The sequence below is a fragment of the Neohortaea acidophila genome, assembly GCF_010093505.1.
Source record: "Neohortaea acidophila strain CBS 113389 unplaced genomic scaffold BDY17scaffold_6, whole genome shotgun sequence".
Taxonomy (NCBI): domain Eukaryota; kingdom Fungi; phylum Ascomycota; class Dothideomycetes; order Mycosphaerellales; family Teratosphaeriaceae; genus Neohortaea; species Neohortaea acidophila.
Window position 1 is genome coordinate 865,087 of NW_022985515.1, and position 20,231 is coordinate 885,317.

The 20,231-nt window shown below is 57.3% G+C and overlaps 8 protein-coding genes across 8 annotated transcripts; 3 read left to right on the forward strand and 5 right to left on the reverse strand.

Moving 5' to 3' along the window:
• Positions 1-817: 817 nt before the first annotated feature.
• BDY17DRAFT_251721 (uncharacterized protein) lies at positions 818-4,046 on the forward strand (the record flags this gene model as incomplete). The annotated part of the gene is made up of 2 exons (XM_033731197.1): positions 818-1,732; positions 1,803-4,046. The coding sequence occupies 2 exons, from the start codon at positions 818-820 to the stop codon at positions 4,044-4,046; spliced, it is 3,159 nt and encodes a 1,052-aa protein (XP_033589198.1).
• A 94-nt stretch (positions 4,047-4,140) lies between these two features.
• Positions 4,141-6,084, reverse strand: BDY17DRAFT_298864 (uncharacterized protein). The gene is made up of 5 exons (XM_033733813.1): positions 6,000-6,084; positions 5,910-5,942; positions 5,758-5,850; positions 4,541-5,467; positions 4,141-4,487 (listed from the first exon to the last, which is right to left on the reverse strand). The coding sequence occupies exons 1-5, from the start codon at positions 6,000-6,002 to the stop codon at positions 4,392-4,394; spliced, it is 1,152 nt and encodes a 383-aa protein (XP_033589199.1). The 5' UTR covers positions 6,003-6,084; the 3' UTR covers positions 4,141-4,391.
• An 829-nt stretch (positions 6,085-6,913) lies between these two features.
• BDY17DRAFT_335137 (uncharacterized protein) lies at positions 6,914-10,607 on the reverse strand (the record flags this gene model as incomplete). Its single annotated transcript, XM_033737923.1, has 3 exons — positions 6,914-7,792; positions 7,855-10,236; positions 10,294-10,607. The coding sequence occupies 3 exons, from the start codon at positions 10,605-10,607 to the stop codon at positions 7,159-7,161; spliced, it is 3,330 nt and encodes a 1,109-aa protein (XP_033589200.1). The 3' UTR covers positions 6,914-7,158.
• An 836-nt stretch (positions 10,608-11,443) lies between these two features.
• Positions 11,444-13,065, reverse strand: BDY17DRAFT_163183 (uncharacterized protein). The gene has a single exon (XM_033729739.1). It carries the CDS (start codon positions 12,933-12,935, stop codon positions 11,496-11,498), a length of 1,440 nt encoding a protein of 479 aa, XP_033589201.1. The 5' UTR covers positions 12,936-13,065; the 3' UTR covers positions 11,444-11,495.
• Positions 13,066-13,619: 554 nt separating this feature from the next.
• BDY17DRAFT_311079 (mediator of RNA polymerase II transcription subunit 1-domain-containing protein) lies at positions 13,620-15,599 on the forward strand (the record flags this gene model as incomplete). The annotated part of the gene is made up of 1 exon (XM_033735498.1): positions 13,620-15,599. One exon carries the CDS (start codon positions 13,620-13,622, stop codon positions 15,597-15,599), a length of 1,980 nt encoding a protein of 659 aa, XP_033589202.1.
• Positions 15,600-16,678: 1,079 nt separating this feature from the next.
• Positions 16,679-17,260, reverse strand: BDY17DRAFT_232263 (mitochondrial ribosomal subunit protein-domain-containing protein; the record flags this gene model as incomplete). Its single annotated transcript, XM_033730233.1, has 1 exon — positions 16,679-17,260. A coding segment is annotated over one exon (582 nt), but the record flags the coding sequence as incomplete, so codon positions are not given.
• A 461-nt stretch (positions 17,261-17,721) lies between these two features.
• BDY17DRAFT_251180 (glycosyl transferase) lies at positions 17,722-18,384 on the forward strand (the record flags this gene model as incomplete). Its single annotated transcript, XM_033731149.1, has 2 exons — positions 17,722-18,040; positions 18,107-18,384. The coding sequence occupies 2 exons, from the start codon at positions 17,722-17,724 to the stop codon at positions 18,382-18,384; spliced, it is 597 nt and encodes a 198-aa protein (XP_033589204.1).
• Positions 18,385-18,930: 546 nt separating this feature from the next.
• On the reverse strand, positions 18,931-19,931 carry BDY17DRAFT_324904 (uncharacterized protein; the record flags this gene model as incomplete). Its single annotated transcript, XM_033737278.1, has 2 exons — positions 18,931-19,526; positions 19,583-19,931. 2 exons carry the CDS (start codon positions 19,929-19,931, stop codon positions 18,931-18,933), a joined length of 945 nt encoding a protein of 314 aa, XP_033589205.1.
• Between the last annotated feature and the right edge of the window lie 300 nt (positions 19,932-20,231).

Here is a 20,231-nt window from a genome sequence, read left to right on the forward strand (position 1 = left end):
CTCAGGCCCTGGCCGTACGACAAGGCGCGAATTACATCTTGTCCGCAAGGACTGCGCTTTTCTGGAAACCTTTTCTCAGTCAAAAACTCTCCATGTACATCAGATCGGGGTCCTTCATTTTCTTTCGCATTCAGCAGCATGTTGCGAGGCGTTATTTGTGTTGTTCGGTTAGACTTGCAACTATCACTTAATTCTAATGAGAAATCCCTAATATATTTATGGCTCCGGTCGCTCGGTATCTTCCTAAACCCGCATAAGTAGGTCACAAATCAAATTTGATCCAGCCAGCCGTGGCGTCGATAGTCAGTATTGCACTGCATCACTTCATCACGTATCTGCGTGCGGCTTCTCGCGGAAAGGCGAGAAGCCTAAAACCACGCGAGCTCTGAGGTCATCCCGGCCCAGCCATATCTATGATTTACTTTCACTTTTTGCTTGCCACTGTCCTGAGAACCATTCTGATTTAAAGTTACTGGAGCTCTATTGCCTTCTGATCCTTCTTCGCGGCTGTTCTCAGCATGTTACCTGCAATTTGCTAATTATCAACGAGCGTTGCAACATGGCCGACGATCAGCGCGCCCTTGCACCGAGCGATGTGCGGACGGGCGAGGGTTTAGAGGAGGTCGAGTCATCAGCACCCACGAGCAATGTGCTTGACAGCAGTGGTAATGGCCAGTCAAGACCTCCCGCGCTACGAGGACAGACGGCGCCTGCCATAAGATCGAGGCCATCTGGCAGGACATTCCCATCCAGCTATCTGCTCCCTGGCAAAAAGCCGGGCACTGGCAACCATGGCACGTTTCAATATCATTTCGATATGGCGCACGAGGATTGGGACTCGTCGAGCTCATCCGACGACGAGACGAGCGAGCAAACCGATGCACGGAGAACGCGATCGGGAGCCTCGCAACCCGACAGCGAGGAGCGGCGACGCTTTCTGATCAACAACGAATTCTTCCGTACCAAGGGCAAAGTTTCGCGCAGAGACGGCAGGCTCAAGATATCCATGGAAGAGACCGCACAGAGCGGCTACGTTTCCAGGGCTTTGGGGCGAAGCATTCGGAAGCAGCTAGGCCTCGAGTCGGGACGGACAAGCAAGAAGGACATCAAGCGCGAACAAAAGCGAGAGAAATCCTCGCTGCACTTCTCCGCCCCCCAGCCCAAGATGAACATCGTCGTCATGGTCATCGGAAGCAGAGGGGATATTCAGCCCTTTCTGAAGATTGGCAAGATCCTCAAGGAGACGCACGGCCATCGCGTCCGCATCGCTACGCACCCCGTCTTTGAAGACTTCGTCGAAGCGACGGGCCTGGAATTCTTTGGTATCGGCGGCGACCCAAGCGAACTTATGGCTTTCATGGTCAAGAACCCTGGCCTGATCCCAAACGTCTCCACGATACGCGGGGGCGACATTGGCAGGCGACGAGCAGACATGGGGACCATGTTCGAAGGCTTCTGGAAAGCCTGCATCACCCCAGGTCGGCCAGCGAAGGGTGCTGACGGCAAGGAACTGCCAGTCCTACCCTTCGTAGCGGATGCCATCATCGCCAATCCGCCAAGTATGGCCCATGTTCACATTGCAGAGAGGCTGGGGATACCGCTGCATATTGTTTTCACGTTCCCCTACACACCAACTACCCAGTTCCCGCACCCATTGGCGAACATCAAGTATCGCAAAAGCAACGTGGACACAGGCTATGTCAATTTGATGAGCTACCCACTGGTGGAAATGGTGAGTGATGATTCTTCGTACCATCGAGACCAGCACAAAGGCCATTTCGCTGACTATTCGCACCACACAGATGACCTGGCAAGGACTCGGAGACATCGTGAACAAATTCCGCGAACACACCCTTCACCTCGAGCCCGTCAGCTCACTGTGGGCACCAGGAGCATTGTACCGTGCCAAAGTGCCGTATACATACATCTGGAGCCCCTCACTCGTCCCAAAGCCGCAGGATTGGGGGAAGGAAATCGACATTGCGGGCTTTGTCTTCTTGGATCTCGCACGGGACTACAAACCGGCCGACGACTTGCAGGAGTTTCTGGATGCTGGAGAGCCGCCCGTATACATTGGCTTTGGAAGCATCGTCGTCGATGATCCGAACGCATTCACAGAAATGATCCTAAAGGCCGTCGAGCTGGCTGGTGTGCGTGCTCTCATCAGCAAGGGCTGGGGTGGGTTTGGCGCGACGAATGCAAACACGCCCAAGAACGTCTTCATGCTGGGCAATATTCCTCATGACTGGCTCTTCCCGCGCACGCGAGCAGTGGTTCACCATGGCGGCGCTGGCACAACGGCTATCGGGTTGAAGTGTGCCAAACCCACCATGATTGTGCCCTTTTTCGGCGATCAGCCGTTCTGGGGAAACATGGTGGCCGGAGCCCGAGCTGGCGCATTCGAGTGCATCCCATACAAGAAGCTCACGGTTGAGAAGCTGGCTGAAGGCATCAAACAATGTCTGACGGACGAGGCGCAGCAGAATGTGCAAAAGATTGCAGACTCCATTAGTGCGGAAGGCGACGGCGCAGAGAATGCGGTGAAATCCTTCATGCGTCACCTACCCTTGAATGGGCGCCACAGCATGAGATGCTCCATCCTGCAAGACCGCGTGGCCGTGTGGAAGGTTAAGAAGTCATCCTTGCGGCTCTCGGCAATGGCTGCGGAGCTGTTGCTTCAGCAGGGCAAAGTGAACAGGAGCGAGTTGAAGCTGATACGCCATCGGGCGTGGAACGACTTTGATGGCCCGGGGGAACCCATCACTGGAAGTGCCGAAGCGCTCAAGAGCTCGCTATATGGGATTGGAGAGGGCGTGGGAATGGTGCCAGTGCGCATCGCCCGACATGTCCGCCATCGAGAAGAGCATGAGCGTAGAAAGCGAGCGAAGCAGAAGCACAGAGCCGAGCGACAACGCGCAGAGGCCGAACGACGAGCAGAGCCGCCGCCCCAAGCACAAGATGGCAGTCTGAGACCACCAAATGATCGACAATTGACGACGTCCACGGCCAGCTCCGCCCTATCTGCCGATCCCACGCAACCTCTGCCGAAGGAAGTCATCGAGGATCTCAACTGGGGCGTCAAACGAGCCGGCATAGCAATGCTCACCATGCCCAACGACCTCGCCGTCGCCTTCGCTCAAGGAACGCACAACGCCCCTCGCCTCTGGGGCGACAATACCGTGCGCAAACCCATCAAGATCCACGGCGTCAAATCCGGCTTGACTGCTGCGCGCAAGGAGTTTGCATACGGCATCTACGACGGCTGGACGGGGCTCGTGACGCTGCCGAAATCAGAGTGGAAGGATGGCGAGACGCTGTCGTCAAAGCTTACCGGGCTAGGTTCCGGGATTGGAAAAGGGCTGGGCGGGTTCGTGTTCAAGAATGCGAATGCGCTCATTGCGCCGCCGGCTTTTCTCGTCGAAGGCCTGATTAAGCACGTGGAGAAGAAGGGGAAGGATCCCGAGAGCAAGGCTTTGCTTCGAGGGAGTCGATTCCAACAGGGCAAGAATGAACTGCTGGAGTTACAAGAGAGAGAGAAAGCGAGCGAGCAGCTGGACAAGATCCGGACGCAGGTCACGCACGGCTGGTCCATCTACCTGAGGCTGCTGGAGACGGCGCAACAAAGTTTCGGGCCGGTGCAGGGAAATCTACTGGGGCGATACAAGACGAAGCGAGAGAAGGGGATCTGGGATGTCAATCGCGCGCTCGAGGGAGTGAATTTCACCAAGCAGGGGAAAGATGGTGGCGAGCGGCTGGCGAAGGAGCTGGTGGCGCGGCATCGAAAGGAGCTGGAGATGGATGCACAGGAGCGAAGGTCGGGGAGTGGAGACCGGAAGAGTAATAAGGAGAAGGACAAGGATGACAGTAGTGATGATGGAGATGACGAGAGCGAGAGAGAAGAGGAGCGGCAGGATTCGAAGCAGGTGGCCAATACCATGGCGGACGGACGGCGACTGGAGGATTTAGAGGTGGACAAGACACCCGTGGGTATGACGCCGGGCAAGGAGGAGCGTCTCCCGCTCAGGGCTGTGGTCAGCATAGCGTAGATGATGATACCCGTAATAGATAATACTTCGTGGCAGCCGTGGTGAACTGACGAATGAGACGAATGCCTGGACATCTAGTGACAATGAGAGTTTTGGTGCAAGGAAGGGCATGTGGTGATTGACATGCTAATCACTAGACTTGGCTGGCGAGCCAATAGTCAACCAAGAATACAGAATATTTACATACTTGGCCCTCTTGGGCGCGGTGGAGCGCTAGGTATGTTGCTCGGATCCATTGCAGCGTGGTACAACATCAGACACGCACACAGAAAGGTATCATAACGGTCATTGCACTCCTTCCCCCTCTCCAATCCCCCTCCGTCTATGTCTCGAACTGTACGTCTTCTACGGCTTCGATTGGATGACGGGCATGTCTTGCACTTGGGCCTCGGCCTGGGTGGCGGTGGTGTACATGTCGGTGCCTTCGACCTTGCCGCAGAGCTGAGGTACGTCAGTATTTTGGGCGAAAAGATGGCAGGGTAGGGGCTACTCACAGTCTCGACAATCATGCCGGTGATCTGGTAAGGATCGGCATTGGAGGCCGGTCTCCGGTCCTCAAAGTATCCCTTGCCCTCCTCGGCGCATGCACGATTGACACGCACGGACGAGCCACGGTCGGCAATGCCCCAGGAGAACTTGTCGAAGGCGGCTGTCTCGTGACCACCAGTCATACGCGCCTCGTTGCCCTCGCCGTAGACCTTCATGTGCTCCTTATGGCGTTTGGAGAGGGCCTCCATGGCCTTCTCAATGTGCTTCATGCCGCCGTCCGCACGCATCTCCTTGGTGCTGACGTTGGTGTGAAGACCGGCGCCGTTCCAGTCGCCGGGAATGGGCTTGGGGCTGAAGGAGACCTTGGCGCCAAACTCCTCAGCGACACGGTGGAGGAGGAAGCGCGACATCCACAGCTGGTCACCGAGGTCGATGCCCTCGCAGGGGCCGACCTGGTACTCCCACTGGGCGGGCATGACCTCGGCGTTGGTGCCGGAGATGTTGATGCCGGCGAAGAGGCAGGCGCGGTAGTGCGCCTCGACAATGTCTCGGCAGACGACCTTGCCGGTGCCGTTGCCGCAGTAGTAGGGGCCCTGGGGAGCGGGGAAGCCGTTCTTGGGCCAGCCGTAGGGCCAGCTGGTGGAGTCGAGGAAGGTGTACTCCTGCTCGAGACCGAACCAGAACTTGTGCGCGGCGTGCTTGGACATGAGCTTGTTGGCATCGTGGCGAGAGTTGTACTGGTTGGGCTTGCCGTCCGACATCCAGCACTCAGCGAGGACGAGGATGTTGTCGCCAAGGCGGAAGGGATCGGGGAAGTAGGCGACGGGGCGGAGGAAGACATCGGAGTTGTCGCCAGGGGCTTGGCCGGTGGAGGAGCCATCGAAGTTCCATTCGGGCAGCTCTTTCAGGCTGGTGACGGGCTTGTCGAGGGTCTACGCAACAAGGCACATGCCATGGTCAGCATAATGCCGCATCTCAGGCTGCACGATGAAACTCGCGCATGCGTCATTTGGGTCTGCATTGCCGGGGCAGAGTTTCTGATGGGGCAAAGCCGGCGGAGGCCTAGCGCGGCCAATCGTTGAGGCCGGCTCGCCCCGAAAGCGGCGGCGCAGTTCGGGGCGACGCCTGTTTGGTGATGTCGTCCTTGACGAGGGCGCCTCGAGCAAGACACGCAAAGGCCACAACGAAATGGGCGGAGATGACAGGAGGAATAATCACTCACCTTGCATTTTGAGCGGACGCCATTGGACGAGTCGATCCACACGTATTCCGCGATCACCTTGCCGCGCTGAGGGAGGGAGAGGTATTTTTGAAGCTGCGCCGCATTAGTACGAGGCCGAGCAAGACGTGCGAGGAGGGTGAGGAATAACTGACCTTGGCGGTGTCGGAGACGATTGTTGATTCGGCCTGCAAAAGCAATCAGTACGTGGCACGGTTGGGAAGGAGCACGTGGCAGCTGCGCACCATCTTTGCGGGAGATGTGAAGATGGGCTGGGTGGGTTTGGAGGGATGAGCGAGAGAGGCAGTGGGAGGGATGCTTCGTGAGGCAATGGAGAGTGGACAGAGGAAAGGGAGTTGAGCGCGCGATGATATTTATTTGAATAAAGAAGCGCGAGATGGCCTGTTGCCCAGAAAGCCGGGGCGGGCGGGCGCGATAAGCAGCGCCGGATACGTCAAGTCACCGAATTTACGAATCGCGGCCATGCGATCATCCATCCAGGGACCGCGCGCCGTGGCATGCCCGTGGCGGGAATATGGAGGAGACGCAGTGCTGAACCACCGGACGCACGCGACACCACCCCTTCCACGCCTCTTCCCCTTTCATCACTTTCCTTTTTCTCTTTGTCAACTCCCCGGATGCCCAGGCGTCTGGTGCTTGGGTCCCCACGACCGCCCCGATATCGCCCGCTTTCTTTATCTTGTGCACCGGCCATCTGTGGCACTTCCAACCCAACCCTCTGCGTACACCACTGCCGCTACTTCGACACGGCAATTGCAAGCGCAATCTGTCCACTGGGTGAAAGGAGACTGCACGATCAAGTTCCTGCCCCAATTTGCCGCGCGTGCGTCATATTTGGAGTGCATCAGCGATAAGGTTTGCCCCCCAGGAACATCGATTATCCCTCAGGGCCAGCCTTGCGACAGTCGCGCCCTTCCCCGCCAATCCTCTGATAATTGCCGAGCCTCCACCCATTTCCCATCAACTAAGATCATCCTCCTCCGTGTGTCATGCAGCATGCCCATCTCGCCCTCAATCTCCGCAGCCGGACCCAAAGACCCTTCTGGGTATGGCCGTCGCATGCGCCACACCAGACGGGTGGCTCGCCGGGCACCCGCATGCCGGGGCCAGCCGAAACCTTGATAAGGATGCAGTCAACCAATCGCCGCGCAGGCTCACTGGTTTCCTTTGGTCACCTTCTTGGCAAGCATCTTTCTATTTGTGTCTGCCTTACTGCCGAATTGGTGCCTGTCATGCCTGAGGCTGCTGGCGGGTCTGCTCTCACTCCGTGCAGATGCGCTGTTGACAAGCAGAGGTGAGAAGGCCAAGATCATCTGCTCGTACAGACGTTTGCAATCATATGTAGGCAATTCTACATGTACGATCCACTAACAAAAACACTCCTCACCACGCAATCCTGGCAATCGGCCCGCTCGGCCAACACCGCACCAGCACCTTGCGCAACTCATCCATCACCAAAATGCCCAACGCCAAGGGAATGGGAATAAAGTAGAACTCCAACGGCGCGCTGCCCGTGCCAAAGAGCTTCTTCAAGCCCGGCTCCTCCGTCACGAAGATGGCAATCACCAGAGCCACCAGCGCTGCCGGCACCAACCACGGGTTGCGACGCCCCTTGCGGATCGGATCCGCCTGGATAATCGACAGGCGCTTGTTGCGGATGGACAGCACGTTGCCCCACTGCAGGATCACGAGCGTGATGAAGTACACGCTTTGTCCGACAATGTTGAAGTGCTCCAGCTCTGCTTCCGTGTAGCCGTAGAACCCGGCAGAGTACTTGTTGAAAGCGAGGAACAGCGCGGACGCCGGAATGCCCGCATGGCGCCAGTAGTAGAGGAAGAACATGGCGTGCGCACAAATCGTCTCCATCACGCCGATGAAGAGGTAGGATTGCGCGTAGATCTTCAGATTGATCAGATGGTCTTTGCGGTGGTTGCGCGGCGGCAGGCTCATCAGGTCGAATTCCTCCTTTTCCATGATCAAGGCCATGGACATGAACAGATCGGTAAACACACAAATGCTGTGATGGCAAGGTCAGCATGAACATACACAGCATGGGAAAAGTTGAATCTTGATACTCACATGATCATCAGGTACGAAGAGAGCGGAAGGGGAACGCCGACAAAGACGTTCATAATCACCGGCCAGATTTCGGACCACGAGCCGGCAGGCAAGAGGTAGCTGATGACCTTTTGCAAGTTCTGGAACACCAGGCGGCCCAAGCGGATACCCTCGATGATGGAGTCGAACTTGCCCAGTAGAACGAGGTCTGCCGCTTCGAGGGCAACATCGCTGCCACTCGCGAGAGCGATACCAACGTCCGCAGCTTTGAGGGCGGGCGCGTCGTTGACACCGTCACCAGTGACCGCCGTCGCTTTCCCTCGCTTCTGCAATTCCTGGATGATGCGCATCTTGTGCTCCGGCGAACACCGGCCAAACACAATCTCTTCGTACTCGCACACAATGTCCCAGTCCTCGTCGATCAGCATGCCGATCTGCGCACCCTCCAACAGCAGAGAGTGATACGAGAAATCAGGCTCGATATCCTTGGTCGGCGAGGTGGCCGGCGAACGTCGTTCTTGAAGTGTTGCAAAAGTATCTGGGGCGCGCTCGCCAGTGAAGATTCCGATCTGTCGAGCGATGGCAGCGCCAGTCAATCCGTAGTCTCCGGTCATCATGTAGAATCGAATGCCGGCCCTCCGGCAGGTCGCCACCGTGGCAGCGGATTCCGGACGAGGCGGATCAAAGATGCCCAGCACTCCAATGATCGTGAGGTCGGAGAAGCAGTTCTCGCCCAGCTCGCGGGTCAGATCGTTCGTTCCCAGGGCGGCCTGTGGTGCGTATCGGCGCTCCGTCAAGAGAATGACTCGTTCAGCGTTGGACGAAAGCTTTGTCTGGACCGCAGACAGCATTCCACGTGCCTCTTGGTCAAGTGGGAGGACTTTGTTTTGGTGGTAGGAGAAGTACGACGAACACTTTGGCAAGAGCACATCCGGTGCACCCTTGACCAAGGCCAGGAATGTCTTCTTTTCTTGTTGTTTCTCGTCGTTTCCGTCGTCATCATCGTGAAGGGTCAGCATGTATTTGTTCTTGGAGTTGAATGGAAGCTGGGCGACTTGTCGATAAGTCTCCTGCACACCCGAGTTCGGGATGGCCGCTTCGGAAAATCGCAGTACCGCGCCATCAGTGGCGTTGCCTTGCGTCAAACGTTCGGGGATTGGCAGGTCCATGCTCAGAGGATCGAAGGAGGCATCGACACAGAGACGTGCTGCACGATGCAGTTTCGTGAGGGCGTCGACCTTGTTGCCGTCCTGGATCCGAGTCGTGGCCTCGGCCGCGCTGATCGACTCGTCCAAGAATCCGACGGATGTGACCGTCATCTTGTTCTCGGTCAAGGTACCCGTCTTGTCGGAGCAGATGACGTTGACGCATCCCAACATCTCGACCGTGCCCAGGCTCTTAGGCAGAACGTCGGCAGCCTTCATGCGTCGGGCAATCATCATGAGAGTCAAGGCGACTGCGACGGGCATGCCCTCGGGAATGAAAGCGACGACACAGCCCATCACATCGTCCAGCATGTCGACGACATTCATGTAGCCCGGGTATGACTTGCGCACCCAGCCGAGCCAGGTGAAGAGGATCAGAGCGGCAAGGCAAGCGGTCAAGCCAACGATGATGATCACAAAGCGCGTGATTTCCTGCTGGATGGAAGTCGGCTTGTCTTTGACCGACGCCGTCGCTTTGGCGATTCCACCCATGACACTGCGAGCTCCAGTGAGCACAACGACGCCCATTCCGCTACCGTTGGTGACGATGGTGCCCATCAGTGCGATGTTTCGGCTCTCCAAGAAGGTGTCGTCGGTGGTCTCGATCGAGCCCTCGACCTCTTCCGACTCGCCAGTCATGGCGGAGCGGTCGAAACGGATATCACCAGAAGTCTCGACGAGGCGGAGATCGGCGGGCACCTTGTCTCCAATCTTGATGCGTACGATGTCGCCGCAGACGACGTCGTGGGTGCGGACGGTCGTCCACTCGCCGTCGCGCAGCACGTGTGCATCAGATGGGAGCATGTCGAGGATGGAGTTCATGGTCTTGGCCGTCGACCAATCCTGGAACGCAGAGAAACAGGCCTGGAGGACGATGACGATGATGACGAGGACGGCGAGACCGAGATTGTAGGGAGCGGGATCGGGATCACCCAAGGGCCTCCAGCAGATGAAGAAGATGATCACGCCGACCCACAGGATGGAGCAGAAGCCGCCAAAGACATATCGCAGCAGGGTCTTGATGTAGTTCTTGCGACGCTGAGGCAACACGTTGGGGCCATCGTCGCGCAGTCTTTTCGCCGCTCCCTCTTTGCTCAAGCCCTGCGTCGGGGACACTCGCAGTCGTTGGTAGAGTTGATCGATGGCGACGACGTGCTCGTCGGCCTTGGAGAACGTTTCGACCCGGTTGTCTTTGCCGCTGTCGTGGGGGTGAACGGCATCCTTGGACTTCCTCTTCCACCACGTCGACGACAACGCGACCGGTTTCTTGGTGGGATAATCATAATCGCCGCGGGCCTGCGAGCGCGATTGGGAGACGTTGAAGGAGAGCGTGCGGAATTCGATGGGGATTCCGGCGTTCGCATTGCGAGTGCGACTACGCACGCTGCTTATCGAATCGCGACTCGTCGAGCGAGCAAGGTCCGGCCGGCTGGATTGGGAGAATCGACGACCACGCTGTTGTTCCGCATCATCGTCCCAGGCAATTTGTGTGCGCACAGCAACGGTTGGCTGTGCTTCGAGGTATTCGGCAGCGTCGAACCCTTTCTCTTTCGAATCCGTGTCCGACATTGTGGTGGTGAGGCGACTACACGGGAACGATTGAGAGCAGAGGAGACGCACAAGACGAGGCGAAAGGCAACACAACGGACGTGGCCCGCCGGGATATTATGTATCTAGCAGGAAAAGCAAGAGCACCACATTTTTTCCTCCACGTGGATCCACGTCTGGAAGGCTCATGCGCGTGCACGGCATGCGCTGCAAGGTCCAGTCTTTGGGATCGCTCTCAACGTTGCAACGGGGGGGGCAACTGCGCGATACCCAAGAAGGCTGTGCGGACACGCATGCACACGGCTGTGGGATGGCAAGGGACCAGCAAATTTGCAGCGAAGGACAATCATTTCCCGCATCAGCAGCGGAGCCGAGCTTCTGATTTCCATGTGTCAAGGCACACGGCTCGGTACTAGCGCGACGACGTCAGATCGCTCGCGTTGCCTTTCAGTCCTAGCGAAAATCTTCGTTTCGCCAACGTCCAATGCTGAAAATGCCTCATGCACACCGCTATGGAGCCAACGCCTGCTGAGACGCTGGCTTGCCCGCGCCTTTTGCCTATTGGTGAACCCGAATCCTCCTCTCCCGCCCACTTTTCCTCCCTCCTTTCTACCTGGCCCTTCGTATCCCTGGCCTAGGGCGGGTGATTTGATTAATGGGGTGAAAGCTTGTTCCGCTTGCTCAGCCTGTTCTCATCATATGCGCTGCGCGATTTTTGGTCGCTGGCCGCGGGATATGACCGATACGGTGGCAGCGATTGGCGTCGGTTTCCCCTCCGCCCTGCGGCATTTTCGCCATACGTGAAGGCGGAAATCAGTCCGGAGAGGAGTATGCCGGCATGATGCGTGCGCATGTGGTGGTTCCGTAAAGCGATGTTGCACATGTCGCCCACCTGTCCGCGACACGCCATCATCGCGTGTATGCAGGCAGCTCTTCCACCCGCAGCCCCCAATGCCCGTATCCCAGCACACTACCGTGTCGTTGCCCATCGACGGAGCGGGAGAGTAGCCTTGCAAAGTCGTTGTCGTCATCCACACTGCTGAACCCGCTGTCTTGCCGTTGTCGAGCGTCGTAGGCTGGCGAGTCGGATTGTGCGTCGGTCGACAGCTCCAGCGCCGTCTGTAGACGGATCGCTCGACTCAGCATGTTCCCATCCTGCACGCCCAGGCATAACTCGAGGCTGTAGACTCTGCTCATGAGGCACGAGTGGAACGTAGGTACAAACGTCACGTTTCCGGGCAGGCTCAACGGCACAACAACCTCTGCAACGTAGTAGACCCCCCCTTTGTACGTCTTGCTCGGCCCCAGTGTCGCGTGCTCTTGAGAACTCTCTGCCGTTTCGCCTTGTTGATCGCGCACTTTTGTCCACTGCACACTGGCCACGTTGCGTCGCGAGAGGACGTGGTGATGGGTATGCACTGCTTGCGCCATATCCTCTTTGACACTTTGCCGCGTCGGAAAACCGTCCCTTTTGTTGGTTCCGAAGAAGGTGGAGGTTTGGAGCAACGTCACCAGTCGTCCTAATCGCGGAGGGGAGTGTCCATCGTGGATCGGATCGAAGCGCAGTGCTACTTTGATCGTGGTGGAGATACTGTCTTTGCGCTGAGCAGGAGATGACGCGATGTAGACCGTCTGTGGTCGTTCTGTTTCGATGATCAGAGCCCCGGATTTGATGAGGCCCTTGTTTCGAATGGTCCTCTCGATTCGAACGGGAGGCTGATCTGGTTGTTGAGACATCGTCGACGGTGTCTGAGGAGCTGGGATGATTCGCAGTCTTCGCGCATTTGTTGCGAGAACCACCGTTTCCCTCTCGTCGTCCTCAAAGGTTTCGGAACGCGATAGCCGAGCATACACTCCGTATCTGATGGAGACGTTGCCCGACGACAGATCGTCGGGAAGGTCTAGTTTGCGCATGAGGTCGTTGTCGCCAAAGGAGGGAGGAAGCTGGAGATGAGCGTCTCGCACTGCATCGTTGACGACGGCGTGCTTGCAGGCACGTGGTAGCAGTCTGTCCGGGACACCGAAGAGGAAGGGAAAAGTGTAGGTCTGGCCGGCTTTCAGGAGGTGATGCGGCGGGTAGTATATCTTCAGATTAGGCTGTGCGAGACTCAGGAAGACATGGAAGGCCTCCTCTCGCCCACCGGATCTCGCCGTGGGTGTAAAACGCTCGACTATCGACCGACTGGTGCCGAGAAAGAATATGTCAAGATCGGTAAAGGTAAAATCGGTAGTGGTGGTGATGTCGAGAGTTCCCTGAATGGTGTCTCCAGCGCTGAACGTGTTCCGATCGACGTGTATTTTGATGCCGACAGGCGGCCGTGTGGTAGAACGACGGCGTACTCCAACCATGGCGTCGTCCGTGTGTCGTTGCCGGGTCAAGAGAAGAGAGGGGGATGGAGAAAGGAGATTCTTGTAGTATGTGTCTCGCGCGCGAGCCTTGCAATGACCAGCATGGCAGGAGCGGAGCCTCGCTACGTGATCGTCACACCTACCTGCATGAGACCTCCTCCACGACAGGAGCGGAACGTTGGCCGTGGACTTGGCGTTACTTAATACAATCGTTTCTCCGGTGACAAGGTGAGACGCTTTTACGGCTGTGTCGCATTGGATGGAATGCCACCAGAGGATCTACGCAGGTGCGCGACTTTTGGCTGGGTACGTGCGTGCGCGATTTTGTTACTCCTTTGCGTGTTCAATCGTGCTGTCATTAGACGTGCATACAACGCCATCCATGCCGTCTCGAACCTGTCTGTCCTCCGAGTCTCTGTCATATTCCTGTGTCATCAGTAAGAGAATATGGGCACGCTTTGTTGAGAGCCTTTCAAGAGACATGCCTTGAAAGCACGTGATGTGATGACATAAACACTTAGTCATTTCCCCTGCACGTGCACACGCGCATACTTCAGTGTCCTTCCATGTTCGGACATCTTTCAGCAGGCTGTCAAGGTAAGATAGCGCGCGCAGTCACTGTAGACCGCGTGTCTCTCCGTCTATGCCACACCTATTCCGCTTCCCCATTCCAACTGGACCGACATGGCCACCCCAACTCCGCCGCAACCATCCAAGCGTCCATCGGGAAGCGTTTCCACCCCGTCCCACCTTCACCATGCATCATCTCCGGTAGCCCAGAACCGCCAAGCAGGGAGCAAGACACCCGTCAACCACCCAACCACCGGCTCCACTGGCAGCAAGACCCTAGCAGGTACCCCGATGGTGCATAATTTGAGCTCCAGTGGATTCACTTCTTCACCAACCGCTGCCATGTTGAGCTTCAACACTCCCGGAGGGCTGGAAGGCCACACACCGGCCGGGTTGAACATGTCCACGCCGCGTGTCGGCGGTGTGGGGATGATGCCAACGCTGAGCGACCTCGGACTCTACCCTAGTGGCGGGAGACGGAACGAGGATGATGAGCGCCGCGCGAAGATGCGCAAGGTGCTCCAGACCATCGGCCGGCCCAAGGGCAGGGTGAGTGAGGAGGGTATTGCTCGACTCGCTCGCAGAGTGGGATTCCAGAGCGACATCGACGCCGAAAAGCTTACTTTGGAAGAAAAGGAACGAAGGGTGGGAAATCGGCCTTTCTCAACCGCTGGGGCACACATCGCCATCGATCTCAACCTGAGGAACCATGTGCCCCAGAGCGTTTCTGTAGAATTCGGCACCGAAGTGCCGGCGCTTACAGACCAACAGTCTCGTGCGGCTGAGGTGCTTTGGGAAGATCTGCAGGTCCCTGATGGTCTTCCACTTGAGGCCCGCCTTGACCGCTTCGCGATAAACCTCGAGCGTCTGGCGAGACTAGACAGGCTGAGTGTGGGCGGCGTCAATTGTTTCGAAGCAATCACCGGGATCTATTCCAGCCTGCGAAGACTGTACGAGCACGAAGTTCAGAAGCTGAAAGCCTCTAATCCTGACGGAACATCTTCTAACGCCGACGACATTGCGGCCGAGGTTGCGTGTCAGAAGAGTGGCAAGCCTGTGATGCATGAACGCGGCAAGATTGGACTGGAAATACAGTACTGGCATCAGGGGAGGAGGATGGGCTGGAAAGATGGGTCTTCGAACGCTGATATCTTCGCCCTCCGCATCGAAGCCGAACCATCGCTGGCCGGCCTTTACCCATCTTTGCGCGTATCTGATGCTTGGCTCCCCGCAAGCCTCGAAGTCTCCGATTTCGATGCGATGGACACGATTCCGTGGCAAGATCCAGCTCCGACCTTCCTTGCCGCCAATGAAGGCGCGACGACTATGGCGGTCGACGGGCAGCCCAAGCTTCCCGACCTGCGCTTCACTGCCAAGCTCGACCCTCCAATTGTCCTGCCTTACCAGGTGGCGTTGAACGTATTATCTTCTCTTGGCGCTTCACCCCCTGAGATATTGGTTATACCGGCACAGTACCCCGCTCTACTCCTGGATGCTACGCGCGACGGCCGGCCTTCGCCTTCTGCCTTGGGCTTCACGACTACCGCGGAGCACGTGGTGCTCTCGCAGAGGGACGGGGTGGAGAGCACAGTCACCCATGAGTACACCCTACATTCTGCAAAACCCGACTACGGACTGAAGTTGTACGAGCTCCCCTTCTCCCATCCTCGCCAGCTCATCGAGCTCTTGCCGACTTTGCGACAATGGGCAAGTCTTGGTTCCCTCATCGCAGCAACATTCACGGGCAGCAAACATTCGAAGACTGATGCGCGCAAGACAAACGGTCTCACGCTACAAGACCTCCTTGCGGATCACGAGACCGCATCTGTTCGAGACAAGGTTCCAATCAATATCGCACTCTCTACACTACTTCTCCCGACTTTGAACATCACCTTCCCAACGAACGATGGGGGGCGAGTGGGGAGCGTCAACGTGCAGGTGTTGCCCAATTCAGAGATTGCCGTCACCAACCATGATGCAGTCATGCTAGCCAACAACTCCGACTCCCAGGAGCAAGCACGGAAACTGGCAAAGGCGCTCGATGTTTGCGGTGGTCTTGGAGGTTGGATAGAATGGATGCGTACCCGGGGCTGAGACAGCGTTTACAGCCTTTTTGGCGTGACGATCTGGATTCTGGGTCGCTCTGAGATCTTCTCTACGTTCTTTGTGTGTTTGGACTGCCGCAAAGATGACAAACCCGGCCACAAAGAAGACAGCCGACAAACACACCCTCACTCGCGATCTCTGGCGTGAGGCAGATGCAGTCGTGAATGGCATTGTCTGCATACAAACAAGAGACAAACGAACGCAGCGCCAGGCCGTAGAAGTTTGTCCAGTATAAAAAATGGCCGGCTACGTACAGCGCCGAAGATGGAACGTACACGCTCTCTCCTCCACGTGTCGCGCGCGGCCATCCACTCCGTCTTCGATCGCCTTTCGAACACCATCCTCCACCCGTTTTCGACGATGTGCTACATCTCAACCCAATACCACCTACTCTGTGGCTGCTATGGCAAGCAGGCAATCTCCGGCGATCCCTGCATTCGAGCCACGACCCAAGCCGGCCTCTCGAATGGATGCTGGGACAAGATTGATCTGGGAGTGGAATCGGTGAACGCAGCATGTCCATCATGCGTTCGGGGGAGGCAGGAAAGCAGGGCGTTCAGCAGCAGTGACAGCTCGATCGGAGCAAGCACAGGTGGATTGAATGTGGCGTGCTCTTTTGAAGATGTTGTGATGGAGGACAATGGATTGGGCGCGACAGCTTCAGACACCCGGAAGCCCTCGGCAGCAGACATGGCGAGAGCGCTACTTCTGTCTCTCCCTTCTTCCGTCAAAAGCATTGTGTTGAAGGGTGTTGTTCTATCGAGGAAGGGTTCGGCACAGCAGAGCGACGACGAATCACAGCAGACGACGAATTTGCATTGGAGGATGTACAACGACCACGCGTACGATCAAGCAGATGAGGGATGATCAAGAGACTTACGCGAACGATAAGGAAGGGAGGAGTGAGCGCTCAGGTGGGAGGTGGAAAGTCGAGCGTGATTTGGTGGATATCATGCACAACCCAGACACTATCTGCGCCCTCTCTGCTGTCCCCTCTCTGTCTTCCCCGTCCTCGCCGAGACCATGACGGGCTGTGCCACCTTTCTCGTATCTTGCTTCATTCTAGCCTCCAGAGTCGCAGCCCCACTGACCAATCGATCCTGCTCAATTCTCTTGCCCTCTTCCAAAAGCAACGTCTTTCTCTTCCCCTCAAGCTCCTCTCTCCGCTGCGGTGTCATCCCCCAGGCTCTGGGAAACCGATGGCGTTGCTTCGGCGTGTGATGTCGCAGGTCCAACGGAACGTCCTTGAAAGAATCCGCCGTCCCATCCTGCGCCTCGGCGATGAGCTTGTTGATGGTGTCGGCGAGGAAGCGTTTGTTCTGCGCCTGCGTCTCGAACGACTCACAGCTCATCCTCACCGTCCTTGTGGTGGGATTGTACCGCGGCCCCACGAGCTTCAAGAGTTTGACGCGCTGCGGGCGGTCGAGATTGAGGGAGCGTGGCTTGAACTCCACCACGACTTTCCTCGCGGCGGGATGCGACTCGCCGAGGTATGTGGTGTATCGCCATCGGAGGGGCTGTTGAGTGGCCTCGGGAGGGTGGAAGGGTTTGGCGAGCTGGGAGAGCAGCGGCATTTCCCACGCGGCTATCCGTACCATTTCACGCAGCTCCTTGTGCTGTTCGAGTTCGCGGTGGGCCAGACTCGTGAGACCGTCGGACGCCGCGCCCTGCAAGTCATCGTGCTCTTCTGTGATGGTGTATTTGACGCCGGGCTGGCTTGCGAGTGCGTCCAGCTGCGCATTCGAGGGCGCATCGCTTTGCTTCGCATTCTGCTGGACTCCTTGGGCATAAGGGCGGGAGGTTGTGGTGGAGATCGGACGGTTCGGCTGCCATTGGAGCAGTAGGATGGGCCGAAACGACCATTGCGGAGATGCACGAAGGCATATTCGCTTACACGAGGAGGCCATGGTCGGTGAGGGATGGATGGAGGTTGGAGGTGCTGCGATTGGGGATGACGGGCAGAAATTCACTTTCCCGCGGGTTGGCCCGAGCTTCACTCATTCTCCGCGGCCAGCTTCCCAATCAAGCCAGACTTGGCCTGCGTGACATATCTGCCTGCTTCCAACAACACCACATACCATGCGCGCAGTATAAATATACTCGGGTCGAGATGTCGGGCAAACCATCCAAGACCTGCTTCGTTACGATTGGCGCGACGGCATCGTTTGATCGCTTGATCCGCGCCGCGCTCTCGGTCGACTTTGGCAAAGCTTTGGAGTCGCACGGCTACACAGACCTGCGGGTGCAATACGGCAAAGATGGCGACGGTCTGTTCGACGCGTGTCTGCGTCACGCACGGGATGCCGGCACATCGACACTGAACATCACCGGCTTCGATCTGGATATGGACGGCCTGGGACAATACATGAAACAAGCAAAGGGCCAGGGCATCAAAGGCGCAAACGAGGGAGTGGTGATTAGCCATGCTGGTAATGATGAACGACCCATGACTGTGGTCCGGTCCGAGAATGTGGCTGACTCGTGCCCACCAACAGGCTCGGGAACCATTCTCGACGCTTTGCGCATTTCCGTGCCCTTGATCGTGGTTCCCAACGCTGAGCTTCTGGACAACCATCAAGTCGACCTCGCTCAAGCACTGGCGGAACAGGAATACGTCGTCTACGGGAGACTGAACAATCTAGCTCAAGCGCTGGACGATGCAGAGGCACTGCGCAAACGGCACAAAGCGTGGCCACCAGTCAACAGCGGGGTGCATCGGCAGGCGAGGGGCTTGAAGGGGGTCATGGATGATGAAATGGGCTTCTTGGACTGAGTCTCGCTCAACTGCAAGTCCTCTGGATTTCGGCACCGGATTTGGCTTTGATCTTTTGTATAGCGGCTCCTCTGCTATATACCCAGGACACCAACCCACCACCCCACCGAGCATCGAAACCGCGTGGGATTGCGCCACTCTTGACGACGCTGCGGGGCATATAAGATGTCGACGCAGTTGCACCTCCTCCATCTCACCCGCTTCGATCAAATACGGGCGAGTACGGGCAAGTCCGGCATCCCTTGACCATCTTCGGGCTGCTGTTACACGTCGAGGCAGCTGAGATCTGGGAGCTCAGCATTCGTGGGTAACGACGCGCTCGTACTCTCCATTGGTCCGTTACCCTCTGCCTTCAACGGGCTCAGTATCTGGGACCAAAATAGCCCGTGAGGCTGGGTGGGGTTTCAGTCGTCCACGCGGAAGTCTCTTAGCGTGACCTTTCACATAAGTACCCCATCGCATTCGTTCTTCAACCAAATGAACTTTCCACATTGCCCGGTTTCCAATCCATAGAACATGACCCACTCGCTCGGCCAGAATTGATGCTTACGGGGTCCAGGGCTCGTAGAAGTTGGCCCTCAAAGACCCATCCCGATTCCTTGCCTTTACCGCCGTCGTCCCATTGAACCGTTCAGTCGCCCATTCCCTCACCCGGCCAAAGTCGCGACAGGTGTGCTCGCGCGAGGAGTTGATGTAATTCCTCTCCAGTCCGTTGAACCACTGAGTAGGCACGGGGGTCAGATCGGCATTGCACATGACCAGCTGCCTCAGATGGTCGACGCAATGTGCGTTGTGCATCCGTCCGTCCTTCGGGTCCTGCGGGTAATGGTCGGGGTAGAGGCTCATGCGCAGATGATTCAAGCAATGCAGAGTGTGCAGCGCGTCGAGGCCCGCGACGTAGCCGCCGTGGTGCACGTTCCAGTATTTGTTGGGTGGGTTGCCGAACGCCTCGCGCGCCTCGGCCTCGGACAAGAGGAAGTAGCGGTCTTTGGTCAGCTCATCCCAGGCTGCATCTACTTCGTCACCCTCGCCCATGTACTTGAGGCTTGGAGAGCCCTCCGGTACGAAGCCACGGTGGCTCCTGAAATCCAGGCTGCCGTAGAAGTGCTGTTTGTGCACGCGGATCGCCGAGCGGGCCTCGCCTGTTGCTTTGTTAGTCAAATCATCCAATGTGCAGGGTATCTGGGGATATGCTCACGCAAATCTGTCGTGTATCCCGTGAGAAAGGTGCCATTAGGATTGACGGACGGCGGACGATTGGAGGCGAGGTAAGTGAACAATGAGACCAAGAGCAAGGACATGATCCATAGTAGCGTCAGCAGAACACCATTGTGCCGCTTGGAGGAGGGCAGGGTGATGTAGATGTCTTTGGCGGCATCCTGCAACAGCGGCCGCACCACTTCGTCTGCCTTTTCCGCCGAGCCCAGGCTGCGGCCACGATCGTGGCCCGACGGGGTCCTTGCTCGGGGGGTGCTCGATTCCTGAGTGTGAAGATGCGGCTCAAAGGCCGTGTTCACGCTGGCATGGCGGAAATGAAGCGACGCCATGGTGAAGAGAGGGAGAGGGAACGAGGAGTAAGGGAGGGATGAATGGACAAAATGCCTACCTGTCGCGCGTGCCTACCGTGGTCGACTACTTGTACATGCCGATCCCCGCGGGAATAGGGATGGCAGGACATCGATCGACGGCGAGGGGCGCCACCGAGACGCACCTTCTCACGGCCGGCGGCTGTCCCGGCGATGCTTAGTAGGATGAGCAGTGCTTGTATGGCGGTTTGGGCTCGATATGCAGTGGCGACATGCTTCGGCGGCGGGCGGTGGATCTCATCATTTGCGGTTCAGGGGCTT